General features: G+C 36.2%; 1 protein-coding gene across 1 annotated transcript in view; it reads right to left on the bottom strand.

Moving 5' to 3' along the window:
- Positions 1-518: 518 nt before the first annotated feature.
- LRRC69 (leucine rich repeat containing 69) overlaps positions 519-23,462 on the bottom strand; it is an 85,102-nt gene continuing 62,158 nt past the window's right edge. The window contains 3 exon segments of the mRNA XM_077771319.1: positions 519-821; positions 10,864-11,052; positions 21,715-21,816. Coding sequence (XP_077627445.1) covers positions 711-821; positions 10,864-11,052; positions 21,715-21,816 — 402 coding nt within the window. The 3' untranslated portion in view covers positions 519-710.

The raw sequence follows: 23,462 nt of genomic DNA, 5'->3' as shown, positions 1-23,462 counted from the left end.
TAAATGATCACTCGTCTATGTTATACTGTACATTTTCGTAACTTCCTTTCTACTTTTCTGTCATCTTTCAGAGAAAATAAGTCAAATTCTCATTTCAGTGCTACTGCCCTGGCTTCTGTAGGTTTATTGTGAAAAACAAAAATAAAGATAGAATAAGTTAAAAGTAGAAACGAAGGGATGTTAGGAGTAACAAAGTCTGAGTTTCCAGCCTTCTACTCAGTTTTAAGTGGAATGAAGGTTTTCATCTTAGTCAATAAGACGTTAGTGCCTCTTGAAAAATAAGAACTCAGCTGAAATTATACAAATGGGATACAACTGTCTAGCATTAAAAAGTAATTCTTGCAAAACATGCATAAAATAAATCTTTGTTCTCCAACACAATCTCTTAATACTTATCTAGAAAAGGAGGGTCATAGTTATAGAATGACAGGGAAAAATAACACTCATTTGCTGCACAGATCTTTATTTTTCCATTCTTTATTTTGTTTTTAAGTCAAAGAAGAAACAGCATGCCTAGAGTCTAAGCAAGCTAAAGGTAGACTATAGTGCTTAGGTTGGGATCTTTACAAGTAAATTATTTTTCTTCCTTTGCTTAATGTATTGGCAAAGAGAAGAGACAGCACAGTATCATAAGTAGGGCATAATCTGATTCTATGTGCAGAACGGATGGGGCAAGTCATGTGAGGCTCTAAATAAGCTTCTCACTGGCTCTACACTTGAGCAATTCCAAAGAGGTTAGGGCCACGTTGATTAAAACATTTGTAAGAACAAATTAATATTTGAAGAGGTACCAGCTGTAGATTTCTGCATATCTTCCATCTCTAAAAGGTAAAGATTAAAAATAACTTTAAAGCAATATTCAAATATTTTTGAATAAAATAAATATTAACTTTCTCAGGGATTTCACAGCATTAATTTCTAAAGCATACAATATTCTATTTATGCTTGATTTGCTCCTTTTCCACACACAAATAAACAAATTAACTAGCTAAGAAAGGCATTTTCAACACTAAATAAAATTCAAATGATAAAGCATTGGCTATGCTTTTATCCAATTATTATACTGTCGAGCAATAAAGTTTTTATGATGAAGGTAAAAATACAGAATCCACACAAACTTGACATCTGTCCTACAGGATGTTAAATTGGTCACTCAGCAGACATTTATTGAACTCCCCAATGGATATCTTCATTTGGTCTGTCCATCACCCATTTCCCATAGAAATTATTATTTGCTCACTGTTCCTAATGTTCATTAAAATTTTTATTGGCTGGACTTCAGCAAGTTTCCCACTATGCTATTTAAGTTTTTATACTTCAAATCTCTGATTTTCATTTTCCATGCACAAATAGGCAGTCAGAACTCTGTTAGCGAACTTAGTAGTATACATGTCTTGACCACTAATACTGGAAATAATGGCAACTTCAAAAGATTATCATTTATATGCTTTATAAACAACTTCTGAAGTCAACATGGCTATTAGTGAGAGAATCCAAAATAGAGTCACACCACAGAGTAGTTTAATTGGTTGACAAAGCTACCTTTATCATGAACCCACTGGGCTGTCATCATCACAATCTACAGTGAGAAATTTCATTACTGTTTTGTTCAGTCTTCCACAAAAGAACTGTGAGGGTCCATTTAAGGGTTCAAATACCTAAGCACATTTCTTAGTCCATCCTTGAGAGAGTAATAGCCTTTCAACCTTGGTGGCAAATCAGTGGGGAGTCCAAGTCATACATCATATCACCTTCACATCCACCTCCAACTGTGACTATGAAATGCTCAGAGGATACATGGCGCTATTATAATGATAAAATATTTTGGATGAGGGTGGAAAATGGTATAGAATCTCTACAAATCTGACTTCATTCCTAGAAGGAGATTTCGTTGATCAATCAGCCAACATTTACTGAAATCACCAATAAGCATCTTGTTTTTGTCTGTCCAGCATCTATTCCCCATTCTGCTGGCACAAAAGCCTATCTTTTCTTTTTGGGAACCACCCCTTCATTGATTTCAGTGCATATGTTATGGAAGAGAGTAGATGACTCATCCCACTCCCTGGCTGAAGACATAGCCACACAAGTCAAGCTGGGAACATAACCCAGGACAGTCCCATAAAGCCAAAGAACATCAGCCCCAGGGCTTTCCTGGATCTACTGAGAGAGGAAAGCTCTCCCTCTACTGCCAGAGGGCAAAGTTTGGCATACAATGAGGGCAAAACGGAGACAAAGGAAAGCAGACACAATACACATAGAAGGAGAGATTCCTCATAATAAATTTGGGTTACCTATCTATCATGACTAAATATTCAGCCAGACCCCATTCCTAAGCCTTCTTTATTACTTGCTATTAGTTAGTGTATAAGTTGGATTTCTTTAGTTTGCAACCAAAAGTTCTGACAAATTATAAGCAACCTAAAACTTGAACCATATTAAGCAACATGCCAAGGATACAGAGATATATAACAAATAATCTCTGCTTCAAAGAATCTTTTCAGCATCTAGTCAGAAAGCTAAGACATAAACACGAAAAAACTCTAGAAACATAAGACTCAACACCATGATAGGTTGTATTTTTCCAAGAAGGGAGGCACCACCATAGGCTGTACATTAAGCAAGATTTCACAGTATAAGAAAATAGTGAGCTAGGTTTTAAAGGATGACTAGGATGTGGCTGCCTACAAAGGACACAAAGGACATTCAGAAAGAGTGAGCTATGAGAGCAAACCTTCAGGAATGTGCATAAGGTATTGGGGAAACAACACAGTATAAACAAAACATAGACCATAAAATGCTGAATCATGGGATATCAACAATGTGACTACATTACTCTAGGGGAAGAAGAATTCATAATCAGTTTTCTATTGATACACACATTATGTATAGTATTTTAAATCTATATGAGTTTCTAGTGATCGATTAGATTATAATGGCAAAGTGTTGAAATTGCACTCAAAGCTAAATGTGTTTTTTCCCTTTGCAGATGGTAGAAAAGCCACTCATCCCACCAGCTACCTCTGGTTTCTACTGTAGTACCCATCATCTAGAACTAAGGGCTATCAAAATAAACCATGACAATACACTTCACTTAGCCGCCATTTAAGAAACTAGAACAAAGAGTAGAACCATAAGCCAAAGAGGTTATAGAAAGACAAATATCAACCAAGGAAACAAGTGGGGCCATAGAGTTAATCTGATTTGCTTTGTCCAGTTTCTCCATGAGGTATAAAGTGTACAATAGAAACTATTGATGGCATTTTCTATTTCCACTGTGGTTTTAGCCATTTCCCTTGTGCCATTAACAAACTATATGGGCAGGATTTGAGTTGGGTTTTGCTGCAGGCAGGAATGCAAAGTGTCTGTACCCACCTTTTGCCTTCTTGGGGATATAACTGTTTAGTTAGAATAAAATGTTTTATTTAACTTTTTAGAAGTTTATTTTACCAAGGGCCATTATCAGTTTTGTACTGAATGTGAAACTTTGCCTGTAATTATTCTCTAATTATTACTATTTCTGATGAAATATTTCTCAGGGCTATAAACTGTTTCCTGGAAATTCTACTGAGAAAAATGAACTCAACATAATTCCTTGGTCATATACTTTTCCACCTAGAGTCATTGGACTCAGTAATATTTTTATAAAAAAAGAAAGTCTCAAATACCTGGCCTGTTGAAACCATTTAAATGTCTATGTCCACTTGTGGTATCATGACAGTGCTTTCTGTCAGTATGACAACTATCCATTTGACATGAGTATGTCATGAAGGAATAATGACACACCCTCTTATAGAGGGCCTCTCTTCACAAACTTCAATTAGTATAATAACTTCAGGACTCTCTGGAATATAATTACTGCTTTGGTGGTTGTTTACAGATAGAAATTGAAACACTTGAAAGCCCCTTTGTGTCAAGCTGAAGTTAGGAAAGGAAAAGGAATTGATCTATGATTAGGCATGCTTTCATTCTGAAATATCTTTGTAGCAAAAAGCTTTAAAATGTGAAAAAGCTATACTAAAGGCAAATTTTTCACTATTTTTAAAAAATTTTTTATGTTTATTTATTTTTGAGAGAGAGAATGTGAGTGAGTGTAAGCAGGGGAGAGGCAGAGAGAGAGGGAGACACAGAATCTGAAGAGGCTCCAGGCTCTGAACTGTCAGCACAGAGCCCAACATGGGGCTCAAACCCATAGACCTTGAGATCATGACCTGAGCCAAAGTCAGGTGTTTGACTGAGTCACCCAGGTGCCCCTAATTTTTCACTCTTTATAGTGAAGTGCATTCTTTCATAAAGCAAATGAATATATTTCCCTATTTTAGGAAAAAGTAGCTCTGTACTTTATGTTTAAAAAAATATATTTACTAAATTTTATATTTATTGAATGGTAGAATTGAGATTTTTTAAAAAATCACTCAACACATGCCTTATTGGTGATAATCACTGTCACTTTTTAAACTGATAAATAAAAAAATTATCACAAAATATGTATATCACACAGAATAAAATAAAGCTTTGAATAAGGTTTCAGTATTATATGAAGCATATGAAATAGGAAAAAAAGAGTAAGATGGTTTCCTGTTTCCTTGGGGAAAGTATGTAGAAGGCAGAATAATGTCCCCCCAACCCTTCACAAAGATGTTCATGTCCTAATCCCTGGAACCTGTGAATATGTATGTTACCTTATATAGCAGAGGGACTTTACAGGTGTTATTAAGATAAGGACCTTGAGAGACCCATAATTATTCTGTATTATCTGGATGGACCCAATTTCATCAAAAGGATTGTTTTGGTTTGCTTTTCATCACAAAGATTGTTAAAATGGAAGAAGGAGGCAGAAGAGAAGATCTAAGTGATGTGATGTGAGAAGGACCATATCTGCTAATGTTTCTGTGAGGATGGAGGAAGGAGCCATGAGCTAACAAATGCCAGTGGCCTCTAAAAGCTGGAAAGAACCAGAAAATGGATCCTCCCCTAGAGGTTCCAGAAAGGAATGTAGCCCAGCTGACACCTTGATTTTAACTCAGTGAGACTCATGTTGGACTTCCAGCCTACTAAACTGTAAGATAATGATTTTTTTTTAAGACACCAAGTTTATGGCAATTTGTTACAGTAGCAATAGGAAACCAATACCGGTATCATGTTCCAAATTAGCAGGACCATGAAAAGCATGACTATGACAGCCCTTCGGACAGTCTGAAGCTAGAAGAGACTTTGGTCTCATCCTTCATGGTCCAGATAAGGAAATCAGTCCAGATATAGTGAGAAGAAAGGTGGTTTACCTTAAGCCTCAGAGTGCAAGCTAGAGACCAGACTAGAATCTAAGTTCACCAAACTCTTGATCCATTTTAAGTCATAGCATGCCTCCCAGCTTCTTTTACCAAAGAAGGGTTCTGATTATGGTTTAATAACAATGTGCAGAACTCTCTGAAAGAATTAACAGTTTTTGAAAAGTGCATACATTTTCAGATAATGCACAGAAATACACTGCTTCACTGTTCTGATCTGTCTCCCACTGGCTAAACATATTCACTTGAATTATCCACACATCACTTGAAACTCAGTATGTCTGAGATAAAAACTGGGGTCTTGCTCTCACAGAAAGCTCCCTCTGGAGTTTTCTGGTTTTCTCTTTCACACCCTTCTGTGGCTTCCTTTATCCAACCACTCAAGTCCTGTATGGTTCCTTCCCCATGAAGGTTCCTTTCCTTGCATTTCTACTACACCTTACACCCATGCTAGACAACCACTAATAGATCTCTTTTCTTCAGCTTCTCTTCAGGCTCCAATTAATCCTGTACAATACTGCCAAATGGTTCCTTCTAAAATACATCTTTATATCATTGGTTTGTCCCCACATATTCAGTGGGACTCCATTTCCCAAATGGGATCAAATTCAAACTCCTTATTCTATCCTTTTACAGGTTCATAGAATTTGACCTCATTTTTTAAGTAATGTCTCCTCTTCCCATTTCCATCTATGAACCAATTTAAATGACTCGCTGACTTATGAACAAAATTCATTCTCCTCCATATCATTCTCTTCTCCCAACATATCCCCTCTGCTTCCTTCTTGATGTATCTGAATTCTACCTGTATCAAGGTCCTGTAAAGTCCTAGTACCTTTCTGGGCACTTCCCAGGACAGACAACCTACAATTATCTCACCCTCCACTTTGAAGCACTAAATCTTTTTTTTTTTTTTAATGTTTTATTTATTTCTAGGAGAGAGAGAGAGACAGCGTGAGCAGGGGAGGGTCAGAGAGAGAGGGAGTCACAGACTGAAACAGGCTCCAGGCTCTGAGCTGGCAGTCAGCACAGAGCCTGAGGCGGGGCTCGAACCCACGAACCGCGAGATCATGACTTAAGCGAAAGTCGGACGCTTAACGGACTAAGCCACCCAGGCGCCCCTGAAGCACTAAATCTCTTATCACTCATTTTAGTTTTTATTGCTAGTGTCTTTTGCATCTCTAGAGTTTAAACTCTTAGATTTCAGTCCATTTGGGACCACTTGGTCCCCCACCTATTTGCAGTGTACTTAGCCCCCAGAGTTTCCCTTTTAAAGCAAATATTTATGGAGTGACCAAAAATAATTTTAAAAATCTAAGATGAACATTCAGAATGACAATTCCTCCACATCAGCAGTGATAAAAGCCAGCAATGAGCACTACTCTAAAGTTAACTGTACCGTTTGAGAAGTATAGCCATATATTTGAATTTTCCTAGGACAGTCCTGATTTCCTGCTGGTTTTCCAGTTTATGGATAATGTTCACTTTTATTCTCAAAAGCATCTTGGCTTAATTAATACAATATATGGCCATTCCACCCACAGGGCACTTTGAACTGCAGTAAGAGTAGAAACCAGAAAGACAATCCTGTTCATGCTCCAGCCACCCATCCAGCTAAGCATCATTCTGTCCTCTACAGAGTGACCCTGCTCTCCAGCCCCACCTCTGCATAATCAATGCCCCTTGACTTTCACATGGGAGGTTCAAACATTTTGGTGATGCATCGCTTCAGATAAATGTACTGAAGTTGAATGCAATTTGAGGTTCTTTAGAAGAAAAACCAACCATAGAGATTGAAAACAACTGCAACTCTACCCAGCAGTTTAAGAACAAAAGGGAGGAGCACCTGTGTGGCTCAGTCGGTTGAACATCTTGCTCAGGTCATGATCTCACGATTCAATCCCCACTTCTCCAAGCTGGGTGTGGATCCTGATTAAGAGTCTCTCTCCCTCCTCTCTCTCTCTCTCTCAGAAGGAGGAGGAGGAGGAGGAGGAGGAGGAGGGGGAGGAGGAGGAGAAGTAGGATAAAAGTGAGAGTTTTCTAAAGAAAAAGAGAATTCAATGAGTTCCCCTAGGAATAGAAGTAATCAAGATACAGTGTGTGAGTTAATTTATACTATAATTGTTTTGCTATTTCTGAATAAAATAATAAGGATCATTCACACCATTTCAATTTTTCTGAACAATAAATACATATTACTTTCACGACTGTTTAGAATTAGAAATGTGATGCCTTCTGATCCTCTTAGTGCCTAATGTACATTAAATTGACTAACCACTGCATAAATGTTTTAAAACCTACATTCATTTTCACAGTTGGCTGGTGGAAATGATCAGTTTCATAAATGAATGTCAGTGGTATCTAAACAGTAATAACTTTTTACTGCAAAGTAAGATTTTGTTCTATAAGTAATGAATAAAATTATTAAATGTAATCTTATATTATGTTTCATTACTGGCAGCTTGTCATAAAAAAGGAATTAAGGTTGCAAATTTTCATTTATTTTCATAAAGTAGATCAGCATTTTCACTCATTTGTAGTGAAACCTACTCAATCTAATCTCTTTTGAGGGTAGTTTTAATTACATTACATCATTCTACACAGGGCTGAGAGTTCATGTTCCAAACTGTTCCCTCCCTAAACTCTTCAACTTTAAAGATATCTGGGGAAATGTTAAGTTCAACTAATGTAACTATACAAAATGAAAACTACCAAATGCATATCTTGAGCTCAGGATCACTCTCAAGTGTTTGGAAAGGATTTTATAAGACCATTTAGGTTACTTCTAAGTCACTAGTTCAAATATGGCCCAAGTTAGTAGTAACTAAAAAGGATTAGTTTCAAAGATTTATATCATTAGCAGTTAATACTTAAATATCAATTACACTGAAATTATTGATATTATTGATAAATCTATCACTACTAAGGACTCATTGAACTCAGATGGCAAGAGTTATAACATTTGAAAAAAAGACAAAAGCATCTGGATGAATTATGGTAAATAATAATATCGATATTGAGCAAAACTCTTCATCAACTATTTTCCTCACCTCACTATTTCATAAGTGCCACAGCATTTCACATTCACCTGAATAAAAGCAATTACAATTTGATATTTGGTTGTTTCTAGTTGTTTTATGAAAAGAATAAAGACCCATTTGTCATCAAGTTTCTCCCTCCTTCATCTGTGCCTTCAGATGGCAAACTCTGTCAGAGACAGAACATTCTGTAAGGCACAATAGAGCCACCAGACGTTGGCATTATCAAATGGGCTCTCCCGTCATGATGAAGTATTTACTCTAAAGGTCAGCATTCTCTAAGTTTAGTTCCTGAAAAGATAATTAAGATATTAAAATTTTCTAATACAAAGGGAAGCTTCTACGCAAACTAGTTTTTGTATAATCTCTGTTTAAGTGGGGAGAGCAGCACAAAATCCTAAAGATATATGAAAGCAATCATTTACCAACATGGTTAATCTGATATTACCCCTGTGTTTTTGTGCATGTTTTCACTCAAGAAACAGTGAAACCCATGAAAATACCATGTTTCAGTTGCTAAGTACCTGGTAATATATATTCCAATCTAAATTTTCTCTTTTTTTTAACTTTTTTTTAAGAGGGAGAAAGAGAGAAAGAGAGAGAGAGAGATTAAGGGAGGGGCAGAGAGAGAGGGACAGAGGATCTAAAGCAGGCTCCTTGCTGACAGCAGAGATCCCAATGAGGGGCTCAAACTCACAAACCATGAAATCATGACCTGAGCCAAAGCCAGATGCTTAACCAACTAAGCCACCCAGTTACCCCTCAATCTAAATTTTCTTTAATTCAATTTTTAAATATTATTACTTTTTTGGTGTAATTTATAAATTCATACTATACACCTACTCTAATTACATTGCTACAACTTTTTCAAAATCACATACTTCTGTTATTTTTTTAGTTTTTTCAATTATTTTAATAAAGTTAAGATCTGTGGTTGTTTCAATGCAAAACAATTTTCCTTTTCAAAAATTTTCTTCTCACAATTTTCTGACACCCCCAGGCTTTTTATTTTTCTCCTTCCAAGATTTTACTTAAATTCAAGTTAGTCAACACATAGTGTAGTATTGGTTTCAGGAGTAGAATTTAGTGATTCATCATTTACATATAAGACCCAGTGCTTATCACAAGTTGCCCTCCTTAGTGCCCATCACCCATCTAGTCCATCCTCCCACCCACTTCCCCTCCAGCAGCTTAGTTTGTTCTCTATAGTCTCTTACATGGTTTGCCTCCCTCTCTGTTTTTATCTTATTTTATTTTTTACTTCCTTCCCCTATGTTCATCTGTTTTGTTTCTTAAATTTCACATGAGTAAAATCATATGGTATATCTTTCTCTGACTTATTTCACTTAGCATAATACACTCTAGTTCCATTCATGTCATTACAAATGGCAAGATTTCATTCTTTTTGATGGTTAAGTAATATTTCATTATGTGTATATACCACCCCTTCTTTATCCATTCATCTGTTGATGGACATTTGGGCTCTTTTCATAATTGGCTATTGTTGATAGTGCTGCTATAAACATTGGGGTACATGTGTACTTCAAATCAGTAATTTTGTATCCTTTGGATAATTACCTAGTAGTGCAATTGCTGGGTTGTAGAGTACTTCTTTTTTTTTAAGTTTTTGAGGAACCTCCATACTATTGTCCTGAGTGACTGCACCAGTCTGCATTCCTACTAATAGTATTAAGAGGGCTCCTCTTTTTCTGCAACCTTGCCAACATCTGTTGTTACCTGAGTTGTTAATTTTAGCCATTCTGACAGGTGTGAGGTAGTATCTCATTGTGGTTTTATTTGCATTTCCCTGATGATGACTGATGTTGAGCATCTTTTCATGTATGTTACCCATTTTTATGTCTTCTTTGAAAAAATGTCTGTTCATGTATTCTGCCCATTTCTTAACTGGAATATATGTTTTTTGAGGTATTTAGTATATTAAGTTCTTTATACATTTCGGATACTAGGCCTTTATCTGATATGTCATTTGCAAGTATTTTCTGCCATCCCAAAGGTTGCCTTTTAGTTTTGTTGATTGTTTCCTTTGCAGAAGCTTTTTATCTTGATGAAGTCCCAATAGGTTTTTTATTTTGCATTTGTTTCCCTTGCTTCAGGGAGACATGTCTAGTGAGAAATTGCTATGGCCAAGATCAAGGAGGGTGCTGCCTGTGTTCTCCTCTAGGATATTGATGATTTTTTGTCTCACATGTAGGTCTTTCATTCATTTTGAATTTCTTTTTGTGTATGGTGTAAGAAAGTGGTCCAGTTTCTTCTGCATGTCACTGTCCAGTTCCCCCCCATTTGTTGTTTCCCAACACCACTTTGCAATTTATAAATGTACCAAATCCACATGCTTTACTCCTTAAACTTACATAGTGTTATGTGTCAATCATATCTCAACAAAGCTCAATAAAAAACATAATACTATCATACAAGTCAATTCTTAGATAAAAATCTAGTTAGTACTGGTTCACTTAGAGAAGGACAAAGAATAAGAGGAGATATTATGCTCTATTCACACAAAAAGCACTATTTACCTTGGACGGAGGAACAAATTCAACACATTCTAGCCATATTGTTAAAAAGTACTTTCCACATATTGCACATTTTCTTCTCTGAGAGATTATGTTCTTGATCAGTGGATGCAATGCTATGGTTTGCATTACCAAAGGATTCTTTTCTTCTAGCTCATTCATTATAAATCTTGANTAAATTTATATTTTTGGCTTTTTCCTCATAGTTTTTGTTAAATTAACTTTTCATAATATATACAATGAATTATATTGCCAATGACTGGCGTTATAAATTAGTTTTAAATAATATAAGAAAAGGATGTTACTTGCATTTTAATATTTCTATGTCTCTTACATAGAGGAATCCAAATTATTAAAAATGTAATTATTGGTGTGCCTGCATGGCTCAGTTTGCTAAGCATCCAACTCTTGGTTTTGGCCCAAATCATGATCTTACAGTTCATAAGACAGAGCCCTGTGTCGAGCTCTGCACTGACAGCATGAAGCCTGCTTGGGATTCTCTCTCCCTCTGTCTCTGCCCCTAGCCCACTCACACCTGCTCTCTTTATCTCTCTCAAAATAAAATATATATATAATTTTTTAAAAAGATAAATCCGGGGCGCCTGGGTGGCTTAGTCAGTTAAGCGTTCGACTTTCGCTTAGGTCATGATCTCGCGGTTCATGGGTTCGAGCCCTGCGTCGGGCTCTGTGCTGACTGCCAGCTCAGAGCCTGGAGCCTGTTTCAGTCTGTGACTCCCTCTCTCTCTGACCCTCCCCTGCTCACGCTGTCTCTCTCTCTCTCTCCTAGAAATAAATAAAACATTAAAAAAAAAAAGATAAATCCAAGATTTAAAAAATTACATTATTAAAGTTTAGGTTCAAATTTTATACCTCTCATTACAAGAAGCAAGAACTGTACAAATATTCAGACTGGACTCAAAATGCAGGAGTCGGGCTCCCGCAGGTCCAGGGGTCCCTGAAGGATGGACGGTGTCGGCGAGGGAGGGATGAGAGAGCCCCAAGAAATTCCTTCTGGTCACCAGGCAGGCATCTCCGCACTGACTGGGGCTCAACTTTATTTTTATGATTAAGTGTTTGGGGGATAGCACAGATGTGGCATTCTGATGATAAATTCTTTGATCTGTAAAAACTTTCCAGAACATTGATATGCATAACCTTACAATTATGACTTAGATAAGGGTACTCATGCTCATCATATGAGGAAGGAAGGTATCTTTAGCATTCAAATACAAACAGGATAATGTTTTTAGTAAAGGCAAAAGTTAGTTCTTTGTGAGCAGGGGTCAATAGCCTGTTTATCACTTAATGGGAAGTATTAAGAAAAACAGGTTTTTCAGGAAACGCAATGTTTGCTCCCATAACCAGAGAAGAAAACATCTAAACATTAGCCACAGGGCTTATAGTTCCTATAATGTCATCCATGCCCAGGAATAGTACATCAGTCTGTACCAAAGTTATTATTTTATTAATGTAAACCTGAAGGCAATAGCTGACCTTTTGTGTCATTGATTACTCAGTCCTGACCACTATTTCCAGATTACTAAGCATCAACATTTTTCCAAGCTACAACAATTTCATTCACAAGGTGCAATCATCATACAAGGGCCAGAATAAGTCACTCGCAGATGCCAATCAACAAGGTGCTTTGGGGGTCAACGCTCAAGCAGAAACAATTGAGTGGGGATGGATATAGGTCCTCATCTGATGGCAAGAGACCGTGCAAACTTGCCTTAATCTCACAAGGAGTTATTCTCAACTAGTGAGTTCAGAATGGCTCCCAACATCAAAAACTGAGTCTGTCATATTTACTAATGTTTAAATCCTTAGTACTTGAACTGTGACTCACGGACCAGAATCTGCATCATCTGGAAACCTATTAGAAATTCAGATGCACCACTCCAGACCTACTGAATCAGAATCTGCAGTTTAACAAGTTTCCCTAGGTAATCGGTATGCCTGCTCAACTTTAAGATGCACTGGTTTAAGTTACCTATTGCAATGAGTACCTGAATAGAGTCATATTAGCAACCAGTACTGATTTCTATTACCCAAATCTCAGAATTCAGTCTGTATTAAACCTATCCTATCCATGTCCAGGAACTTAACTTTTGGTAATAATTATAATATTAAATAACAAAAGGGGTGGCTAGAAAAGATAAGCTGGCTTTCACCATGACCAATAACAACATCATCGTTTTAAAGTAGAATGCTATATAATACATAAAATCAAATCTTCACTGAGTAAGCAATAAAACAAACATTTGATTTACTCTTCTAAATGAGCCTCATTGTCTGTGATGGTAACATGGAAGCCCTGTATAAAGGCTATGCAAACACTGCATGAATTTTAATAGTTTATGGGACTTTTTTTTTCAGGACAAAGTGAAAGATTTCCCACCGGTATTAAAATAGTCCACAACAGGCTCTAATAGGAATCTTTGGAAATACATGCGTGCATATGTACATATATAATCTTCATTCATTTGCCCAATTAAAATCTTAAAAAATAACAACAAAATCCTATAAATTGCTGTCTCTCTCTTCCTTATTACTCTATCCTTTTCACTTAACAAGCATTTGAGAAACTGAGAAAGCTGCCTTTATACACAGATTCCTTAACTGTCTGATCCTTCAGCAGAATAACCTCCTACTCATTTTAGCTCTTTTTCCTGATTGGTTACATAATAAGATCATCCTTTCTGAAAGAATTGCTCTTTCACATTAATATTACCAGGACTTCTAAATTAGAGGTCTATTATCACCTTTTCTTTAACAACTTACACAGAGCATAGTGTGTGGTTCAGAATGAAATAATGATTTTAGAGATACCACAACTCAATGGCTACCAGAACTCAATGTCTAGGTCTCTCTATAAAGCAGAAAACTAATAAATAAGGATCCACTCCCCAAAGCAGCAGATGGTAGAAAAATTTGCTGGAATACATGGGACCTATAAAAAGGTCACAATTTATACAGTTCACTTTTTCCATTTATGATTTCTGGAACCAAACATATTTTTTGCACTTGATATGTCTCTTGATAACTCTTATATTACCCATTAATTATATTCTCCTCCTACTTGCTGCCAATATGTTACTTTGGAAGAATAACATATACCATTGAAATATAAAGTTATTACTTGGAACTGCTAGTATATGTAAACTACTATTGGTATAATGAATAGTATCATTTAGGATACCTTTTAAAAATAAATGTTCCTCTCCCCACTTGGGCACTCTCTCTCTCTAAAAATACAAAACAAAAAAAAATAGAGGTGCCTGGGTGGCTCAGTCAGTTGGGCCTCTGCCTCTTGATTTCAGTTCAGGTAATGATCTCACAGTTCATGAGATTGAGCCCAGCATTGGGCTCTGCACTGACAGCATGGAACCTGCTTAGGATTCTCTCTCCCTCTCTCTTCCCCTCCCCCCCCCAAAATAAAATAATAAGCTTAAAAACAATAAAAATCTTAACCAAGGCATAGCCTAAATCAAAGCCCTACAATTCTTTGACAGATCAAGTGATTTAAATCATAACACATCTCTTTTATCCATTCATCTATTAACGGACAGTTGGACTGTTTCCATAATCTGGCTATTGTAAATAATGCTGCAATAAACATAGGGTGCATATATCTTATTGTTTTAATGTTTTTGTATTCTTTGGGTAAATACCCACTTGTGGAATTACAGAATAATGTGGTAATTCTATTTTTAATTTTTTGGAGGAACCTCCATACTATTTTCCAGTGACTGCAGCAGTTTGTATTCCCGCCAGCAGTGCACAGGGTTCCGTTTTCTCCACTTCCTCACCAACACATGTTGCTTCGGGTGTTTTTGATTTTAGACATTCTGACAGTTGTGATGTGCTATCTCATTGTATTTATGATTTGCACTTCCCTGATGATGAGTGATGTTGAGCATCATTTCATGTGTCTCTTGACCTTCTCTGTATCTTCTTTGGGAAAATGTCTGTTCATGTCCTCCACCCATTTTTAGTTGGATTATTTGTTATTTCAGTGTTGAGTGGCATAAGTTCTTTATATTTATTGGATATTAACCCCTTATCAGATACATGGTTTGCAAATATCTCATTCCATTCAGTAGGTTGTCTTTTTGTTTTGTTGATTGATTCCTTTGCTGTGAAGAAGCTTTGTATTTTGATGTAGTCCCAATAGTTTATTGTTGTTTTTGCTTCCCTTGCCTTAGAAGACATGTTGAGAAAAATTGTTGCTACAGCCAATGTCAGAGAAATTACTGCCCGTGCTCTCTTCTAGATTTTTATGGTTTCAGGTCTCACATTTAAGTCTTTAATTCATTTTCAGTTTATTTCTGTGTATGGTATATGAAAGTGGTTCAGTTGCAAGCTTTTGCATGTAGCTGTCCACTTTTCCCATTACCATTTGTTGAAAAGACTGTCTTTTTCTCATTGCATATTCTTGCCTCTTTTGTTGTAGATTAGTTGCCCACATAATCATGAGTTTATTACTGGGCTCTGGGTTCTGTTCCATTGGTCTATACATCTATTTTTGTGCCAGTACCATACTGTTTTGATTATTATAGTTTTGTAGTGTATCTTGAGATCTGGGATTGAGATTCTGGGATTATTCTTCTTTTCTAAGATTGCTTTGGCTATTCATGGTCTTTTATGGTTCCATACAAATTTTAAGATGTTCTAGTTCTGTGAAAAATGCTCTTACATTTAATCTGTAGATTGCTTTGGGTAGTATGGCTTTTTAACAATATTTATTCTCCCAGTCCATGACCATGGACTATCTTTCCTATGTTATCTTCAATTTATTTCATTAATGTGCTATAGTTTTCAAAGTACATGTCTTTACCAGTTTGATTAAGTTTTTTTCCTAGGTATTTTATTATTTTTGGTGCAATTATAAATAAAAGTGTTTACTTATTTTCTCTTTTTACTGCTTTTTTTATTAGTATATAGAAATGCAACAGATTTCTGTATATTGATTTTGTATCTTGAGAATTTACAAAATGCATTTATCAGTTACAGTAGTTTATTTGTGGTCTGTAGGGCTTTCTATATATAGTATCGTGCCATCTGCAAATAGTGAAACTTTTACTTCTTCATTACCAATTCAGATGTCTTTTACTTATTTTCTTGTCTGCTGGCCTCAGCTAAGACTTCTAGTACCATGCTGAATAAAAGAGGTGAGAGTGGACATACTTGTGTTGTTTCTGATCTTAGGGGGAAAGCTGTCAATTTTTCCTCATTGAGTATGGTGTCCATTATGAATTTTTCATATATGACCTTTATTATGCTGAGAGATGTTCCCTCTAAATCTGCTTTGTTGAGAGTTTTTATCATGGATGGATATGGTACTTTGTCAAATGCTTTTTTCTGCATCCATTGAAATTATCGTATGGTTTTTATTCCTTCTCTTGCTGATGTAATGTATCATATTTAATTGGTTTGTAAATACTGAACCACTCTGGCATCCCAGAAATAAATCCCACTTGGTTGTGGTGAATGTATTTTTTAACGTATTTTTGGATTCAGTTTGCTAATACGTTGTTGAAGATTTTTGCATCTATGTTCATCAGAGATATTCTCTTTTTTAGTAGTTTCTTAATTTGGCTTTGGTATCAATGTAATGCTGGCCTCATAGAATAAATTTGGAAGCCTTCCTTCCTCTTCTATTGTTTTGTGATTGTTTGAGGAGAATACATACTCTTCTTTAAATGCTTGGTAGAATTCACCTGTGAAGCCATTTGGACCTGAACTTTTGTTTGTTGAGTTTGTTGTTGTTGTTGTTGTTGTTTGTTGTTTCAGTTGCTTCATGGGTAATCAGTTTGGTCCTATTTTTTATTTCTTCCTGATTCAACTTTAGGAAGTATGTTTCTAGGAATTTATTCATCTCTTTGGGGTTGTCTAATTTGTTGGCATATGAGTTTTCATACTATTCTCTTATAATCCTTTCCACTTTTGTGCTGTTTGTTATTTCTTCTCTTTCATTTCTGATTTTGAGTTGTTGTATCTCTGTCTCTCTCTTTTTATGGGTCTGACTAAAGGTTTATCAATGCTGTTGATCTTTTCAAAGAACCAGTTTTGGGTTTCATTGATCTGTTCCCTGGGTTTTTTTGCTTGTTTGTTTGCTTGTTTAGTTTCTACTCCATTTTTTTCTGCTCTAATCTTAATTATTTCCTTCCTTCTACTGCTTTAGACTTTATTTGTTCTTTCTTTTTCTTATTTGTTTTTGTTCTTTTTCTCCTTTAGGTTAGAGTTTGAGATATTTCTTGCTTCTTCACGTAGGCCTATATTGCTATAAATTTCCCACTTAGAACAGCTTTTGCTGTATTCCAAAAATTTTGGAACATTATGTTTTCATTTTCATTTGTCTTCATGTATTTTTTTATTTCCTCTCTGATTTTTGTGTTGACCCATCCATTGTTTAGTAGCATGTTATTTAACATCCATGTATTTGTGTTCTTTCTAGATCTTTTATTGTAGTTGATTTCTAGTTTCATAGCATTGTGGTCAGAAAAGGCATATTGTATGACTTCAAATTTTTTTAATTTGTTGAGACTTCTTTTATGGCCCAATGTGATCTCTTATGGAGAGTGTTCCATGTGCACTTGAAAGGAATGTGTATTCTGTTGTTTTAGGATGGATGTTATGAATATTTCTATTAGATCTATTTAGGCCAATGTATTATTCAAGCCCTTCTTTCCTTATTGATTTTCTGTTTGAATGATCTGTCCATTGATATAAGTGGGATGTTAGAGTCCCCCACTATTATTGTATTGATTACTTCATGTTTGTTAATTTCTGCTTTATGTACTTGGGTGCTCTTATATTGGGTGCATAAATATTTACAATTGTTCTATCTTCTTTTTGGTTTGTCCCCTTTATTATTATTAGTGTCCTTCTTTGTCTCTTATTACAACTTTTTTTTAAAGTCTACTTTGTTTGATATAAATAGTTCTACCCTGGCTTTGTTTTCACTTCAATTTGCATGATAAGTGTTCAATCATCCCTTCATTTTCAATTTGCATGTATCTTTAGGACTAAAATGAGTCCCTTGTAGCAGCATATAGATAAGTCTTGCTTTTTTATCTATTCTAGACATACTGTGTCTTTTGATCAGAGTGTTTAGTCTATTTACATTGAAATTAATTACTGGTAAGTATGTATTTATTGACATTTTGTTACTTGTTTTATGGTTGTTTGAGTAGCTCTTCTCTGTTCCTTTCTTCTCTTGCTCTCTTGTCTCATGGTTTGCTGGCTTTCTTTAGCGATACACATAGACTCTTTTTTTTGTTGATTTTTGCATCTATTACTGGTTTCTTATTTTGTTATTATCATTAGGTTTACATATAATATTTTGTGCATATAACAACCTATATTACATTAATGTCACTTAAGTTTGAACCCATTAAAAGCACTAAACATTAACTTCCTTTCCCTCCATGTTTTTTGTATATGTCATACCTTACATCCTTTGATTTTGTGAATCCTTTGTCTGATTTTTATATATATATTTAATTTTACTGCTTTTATCCATCCTACCTTTCTTACTCTTGCTTACATTATAGTCTTTCCTTTCCACTCAAAATCCTCTTTAACATTTCTTACAAGGCTAGTCTGGTGGTGATGAATTCCTTTAACTTTGTTTGCCTGGGAAACTCTTTAAGTCTCCTATAGAATATTCTTGATGGAAGTTTTTTTTTTTTTTTTTGTCTCTCTTTCAGCATTTTGAGTGTAATATACCACTACCTTCTAGCCTGCATAGTTTCTGCTGAAAAATCATCTCATAGCTTTATGGTGTTTCCCTTCTATGTAACTATTTTCTCTTCTATTGCTGCTTTTAAAATTCTCTCTTTCTCACTACTTTTTGTCATTTTAATTACTATGCTCTTGGTGTGGACCTCCTGGGATTGATTTTGTTGGGGGCTTTCTATGCCTCCTAGATCCAGATCTGTTTCCTTCCCTAGATTTGGAAAATTTTCAGCTATTATTTCTTCAAATAAATTTCTGCCTCCTTTTCTCTCTCTTCTCCTCTGGGATCCTTATAAGGTGAATGTTATTATGCTTGATGGTGTTGCTGAGTTCTCTTAATCTATTCTCACTTTTTATTAATCTTTTTTCTTTCTCCTTTTTGAGTGTTTACCTTCCATTACTCTGTTTTCCAGGTCAACTGATTCATTGTTCTGCTTCCTGTAATCTACTCTCTATTCCTTGTAGTGTACTTTAATTTCAGCTTTTGAATTCATCTCTAATTGGTTCTTTTTTTATTTTCCTTTTCTTTGTTGAGGTTCTCACGGAGATTCCCCATTCTTTGCTCAGGTCCAGTGAGTATCTTTGTGACCATTAATTTGAAGTATCTACCAGACATATTATTCATTTCCATTTTATTTAGCTCTGTTATGATTTTGTCCTGGACTTTCATTTGGGACATATTTCTCTGTCTTCTCATTTTGTCTAACTCTCTGTACCTATGTGTTAGAAAGATCAGCTATGTCTCCTGCCCTTTCAGGTAGTGGCTTTATGAAGGGAAGGCCCTATGATGCCCTGTGGCACAATGTCTCCTGTTCATCAGAATCTGGAGCTTTAAGGGAGTCTCATACGTATATTTTGTATATCCTACTGTTGTGACTGAGCTGCATTTGACTTCAGTGGAATTGCCAGCAATGGCTCACTTTCCTTGTTGTTAGTAGGGTTTGGTCCCTGTTGTTAATGGGTCAATCTGGGGCTGCCTTTGGCTTGAGTTGGGTCAGAACAAGCATGTGTCAGAGCTGCTGTTGGATCAAACTGCAGAGTACTCTCCCTGTGTTTTCCCCCAGGAGGCTTTCATTGATGGGTGGGGCCTGTAGTGGGACCAGATGTCTGCCCTAGCCCACTGCTGAAGCTGAAGTTCAATTGGTATGTGTGGTTTTCTTCCACTCTTCCTGGGGCAGAAGTCACTTTGAAGTGGCACTGGCCCCTACTGGGGCTGCTTGTACAATTTCATACTTGTGGCACAACTTTGGACTCCTGTGGAGGACAGGTTGGTGGGGGTGGGCCAGTAGGAGAATGCAAGTGTAGGGTGCACAATGTTAGTAAATTTTGTGCAGGTCCACTGTGTGAAGGGAACTGTAGCCACTTTGGAAAACTCCTGGGGAGGCCGGAGTTAGAGTTGTGAGGCTGCAGAAGAGCATGGGTATGGGATGCACTATTAGCAAGCTACATGGGTGTTCACACTGTGCTGGTCCCTGCATGTCTCCATGTATCTAGGCTAGGGGGTCTGTCAGTTCCTTTGTTCTTAGAGAAGACTCCTAAATATCCCTTCTCCTCCTGCACAAGCTCTGAGATTAGTTAACAAATATCTTTCCCATACTCCTGGTGTTTTTCAAACTGCAGCTTCTATGCCATATCATTGGGGTGTTTGTGCTGCAGTCTCTTTAAGGGCAGGAGCTCAGTTTTCTACCACCCTTTGGTTCCCCCAGACCCAAACTGCTGATTTTTAAAGTTCTAGGAGTTAAGCCCCACTGATTATAAAAACTCACAATGATAAGCTCCTCTGCTTTTTAAAACCAATGATTTTTTCAATAAATACAGCATAGTAGTGTAAATATATTTTCTCTTCTTTATGATTTTCTTAACATTTTCTTTTCTCTAGCTTACTTTATTGTAAGAATACAGTACATAATACATATGTACATGATACATATTAACACCTATTTGTTAGTATGTTAACTATTTATGTTATTGGTAAGACTTCCATCAACAGTAGGCTATTCGTAGTTAAGTTTTTCGGGAGTCAAAATTTATACATGGATTTTCAACTCCGTGGGTATTGGTGCTCCTAACCTTCATGTTGTTCAAGGGTCAGTTGTGCTTATGTGTGTGCATGTGTGTGTGCGTGTGTGTGCATGTGTGTGTGAATAAAATGCTTGTGCTCCTGGGTCCTTACAGTTTCAAAAAGATACTGCTCTCTCACTCTGCATCCTCCTCCCAGACACAGAGCAACATTCTTGCCCTCAAGGCCTCCCAAGGTGACCACTACCACACTGGGCTGACTGCTCATTCAGTCCCCTCCACAAACCAGAACCTCCTCCAGGAAGGAACTCGCCCTGTTTCCTTTTCCCTCACCTTCCAGCAGCCCCTTTCTGAGGCAATGGAGCTTCCCAAGCATGGAGTCTGAAGCCCAGCTATTTAGGTTGGCATCATCATACCAACAAACTAGCTCTGTGAATATGGACAAGTTATTTAACTTATCTTGATCTCAGTTTATCTATAAAAGGGAGACAATATTGGCACTACCTTTTTAAGGTTATTGGAGGACTAAATTAGTTCATTCCTGTTAAGCACTTAGAACCTGAGAAGTCCAAATACATGATGGAGATTCATACTCAAATGTGGGAAGGTCTGCAATCTTTAATTCATCTATCACTAAAAAATACACAAAGAGGAATCTTCTATTCCATATTTTAATATCATTGATTTGGCTGACTAAAATAAACATGATTTCTGGATCAGATTCATTCATCCACTAGAAACAGGGACAAGTGAAAATGGGAAGGAAGAGGCAAAAACCATGCTAAAAACAAATCAAAAACATCCTTTAAATAATACTGAAAAAAAAAATACTTGGAAGGTTAAAGTGAAAACAAATTCTTTTCTTTTCATCCAATAAAATGTTTCCATTTCTGCAAATTTGGTCATTCTGGAAATCATGATTACATTGGATTCTATAAGCAAGTCAAAGAGACTATGTCTAGGGTCCACATTGCCAAAAGACTAGGGTTGCAGTAATCAGTTGCCAGCTTGGCAAGAATGCTTTAAAAGAAAACTCTTTAAAACCTAAATCCTAGCTTTAGTTGGAAGAGCTGTGTGAATGGTACCAGGCTTCACCTGCAGACTCCAGGCATCGTCCTGTTGTACAGCAGTAACTGGCTCCTTCATGAACAGTGGATTTCCCTCACAGTAGAATTCCCTCAGCTTCAGGTTCTGAAACTTTCAAAACAAAATAAAACTTCATTTCATGATAAATAACAAACTTCACTTTTAAGGCTACACCTTACTTTATTTAGGACTTCTATTCCTTGTTAATATTTTAACAGCAGGAAATACTCTATTGTTAGAAGCATCAGAGTCTTCTTGATGGCATGAATGGCATTGACCTTAGAGGTCCCTGGTGGCATCCCCAATACTAGACAGCTGAGAAAACTTGTTCAGGATAACAGAATGGATTAGTAATAGAACAGGGGTTAAGTAATCAAATTCTCAGAATATTTTGCAAATAATATATTTGTTAGAAAACCACGTATGATGAAAAGTAGCATTCTAATATACACTAAAATCAGGTCTGAAAGACTGTGAACCATGATCCATTTATGTTCAGTAAGAAAGGTAAGAGAAACAAAGGAAAAATCAAAATGTCCTTATTATAACTCATTGTACACAGTGAAAATAGAAACAGAGAACAAAAATCACAAGGATATTGAATCTTTAATGAAGAAAACCCAACCTCAACTGAACTCTACCATTTGAGTAGAAAAATAAGGGATTTTCTCATATTAATAGTGTGCCTTGCCTTCCAGAAACTCATGTGGTTTTCAAAGTTAAACTCACTTAAGGGAATTACTTTTCTGAGCTTCAGTTTCAGCTTTGAAATGGGAAAAAAAAAAAAAAAGCCCCACCTTCAGTGGTGTGCCAGTAAAACAGTTATCTGGAAAGAATAAGATGTTTTTTTAAAGCCCTGATTGGTGGAATATTTTGATTCCTTGGTATAAATACTTCTACCATGGCGATTGTAGTAACAAAACAGAGTTGGGAAGAGATATGGAAAGTTGGTTCTTATAAGCCAGGATGAGCTGACATCGTCACACCACTACATCTCATACTTATAGGAGAGTTAGAGAGATTTCCTTGAATTCTGCTTAGGGTTTGAAACATAGCAAGCATTCAATAAACTAAAATAATTTGTTTAAAACATCTTTCCAGGGCATCACATCACTAGATCTCAAAAGTTTGGAAATTTCTACAACACAGACAAAATTTTAAAATAAAATACAGAGCTCAAGGCTGTGTTGGAATCACCTTGTCTTCTGGTCCCACCACAGACATTCTGCCTTTCCTAATGCAGTTTCCTATGTTGCCCACCATCAGGGAGCAACCTAGAGAGTTGAATCCAATGGGAGGCCCCAGTCAGTGCTGAGTGTGCTGAAATGAAGAAAGCACTCACTGTGCTTAATGTAACCATCATATTTTCCTTTCTGTCCTAAAGAATAACATTCCATAATTTATATCAAAACTCATACCTCTTTTTTTTCAAAACAGATACAAACTTGAGTATGTTGGTATATGTAAGTATTATTAACATCATTTCAAGTTTGATCATGGTTCAAAGAGCATACATTTCTCTTTAGGAATCATGCTTCTCTTCCTTCAAATCCTGTCACTACACTTCCATCATACATGGTAATGAGTTACTCAGTTTGCTAACTTACCACACATATTTCAGAAGGAGGTAATCCTAATGAAATTAATTAATGAAATTCATTAGCATATGTTTTACAGCAGATAAGCTTCAATAACATCTGAAGTGACACAGCCTCTCAATGTCCACTCTGAATATTCCAGAATATTCAGAAAAAACA

Source organism: Crocuta crocuta, unplaced genomic scaffold, assembly GCF_008692635.1.
Source record: "Crocuta crocuta isolate KB4526 unplaced genomic scaffold, BGI_CrCroc_1.0 scaffold235, whole genome shotgun sequence".
In the NCBI taxonomy this organism is placed as follows: Eukaryota; Metazoa; Chordata; class Mammalia; order Carnivora; family Hyaenidae; genus Crocuta; species Crocuta crocuta.
The sequence above is the reverse complement of the archived record's forward strand: the minus strand, read 5'-3'. Positions and strand labels throughout refer to the sequence as shown.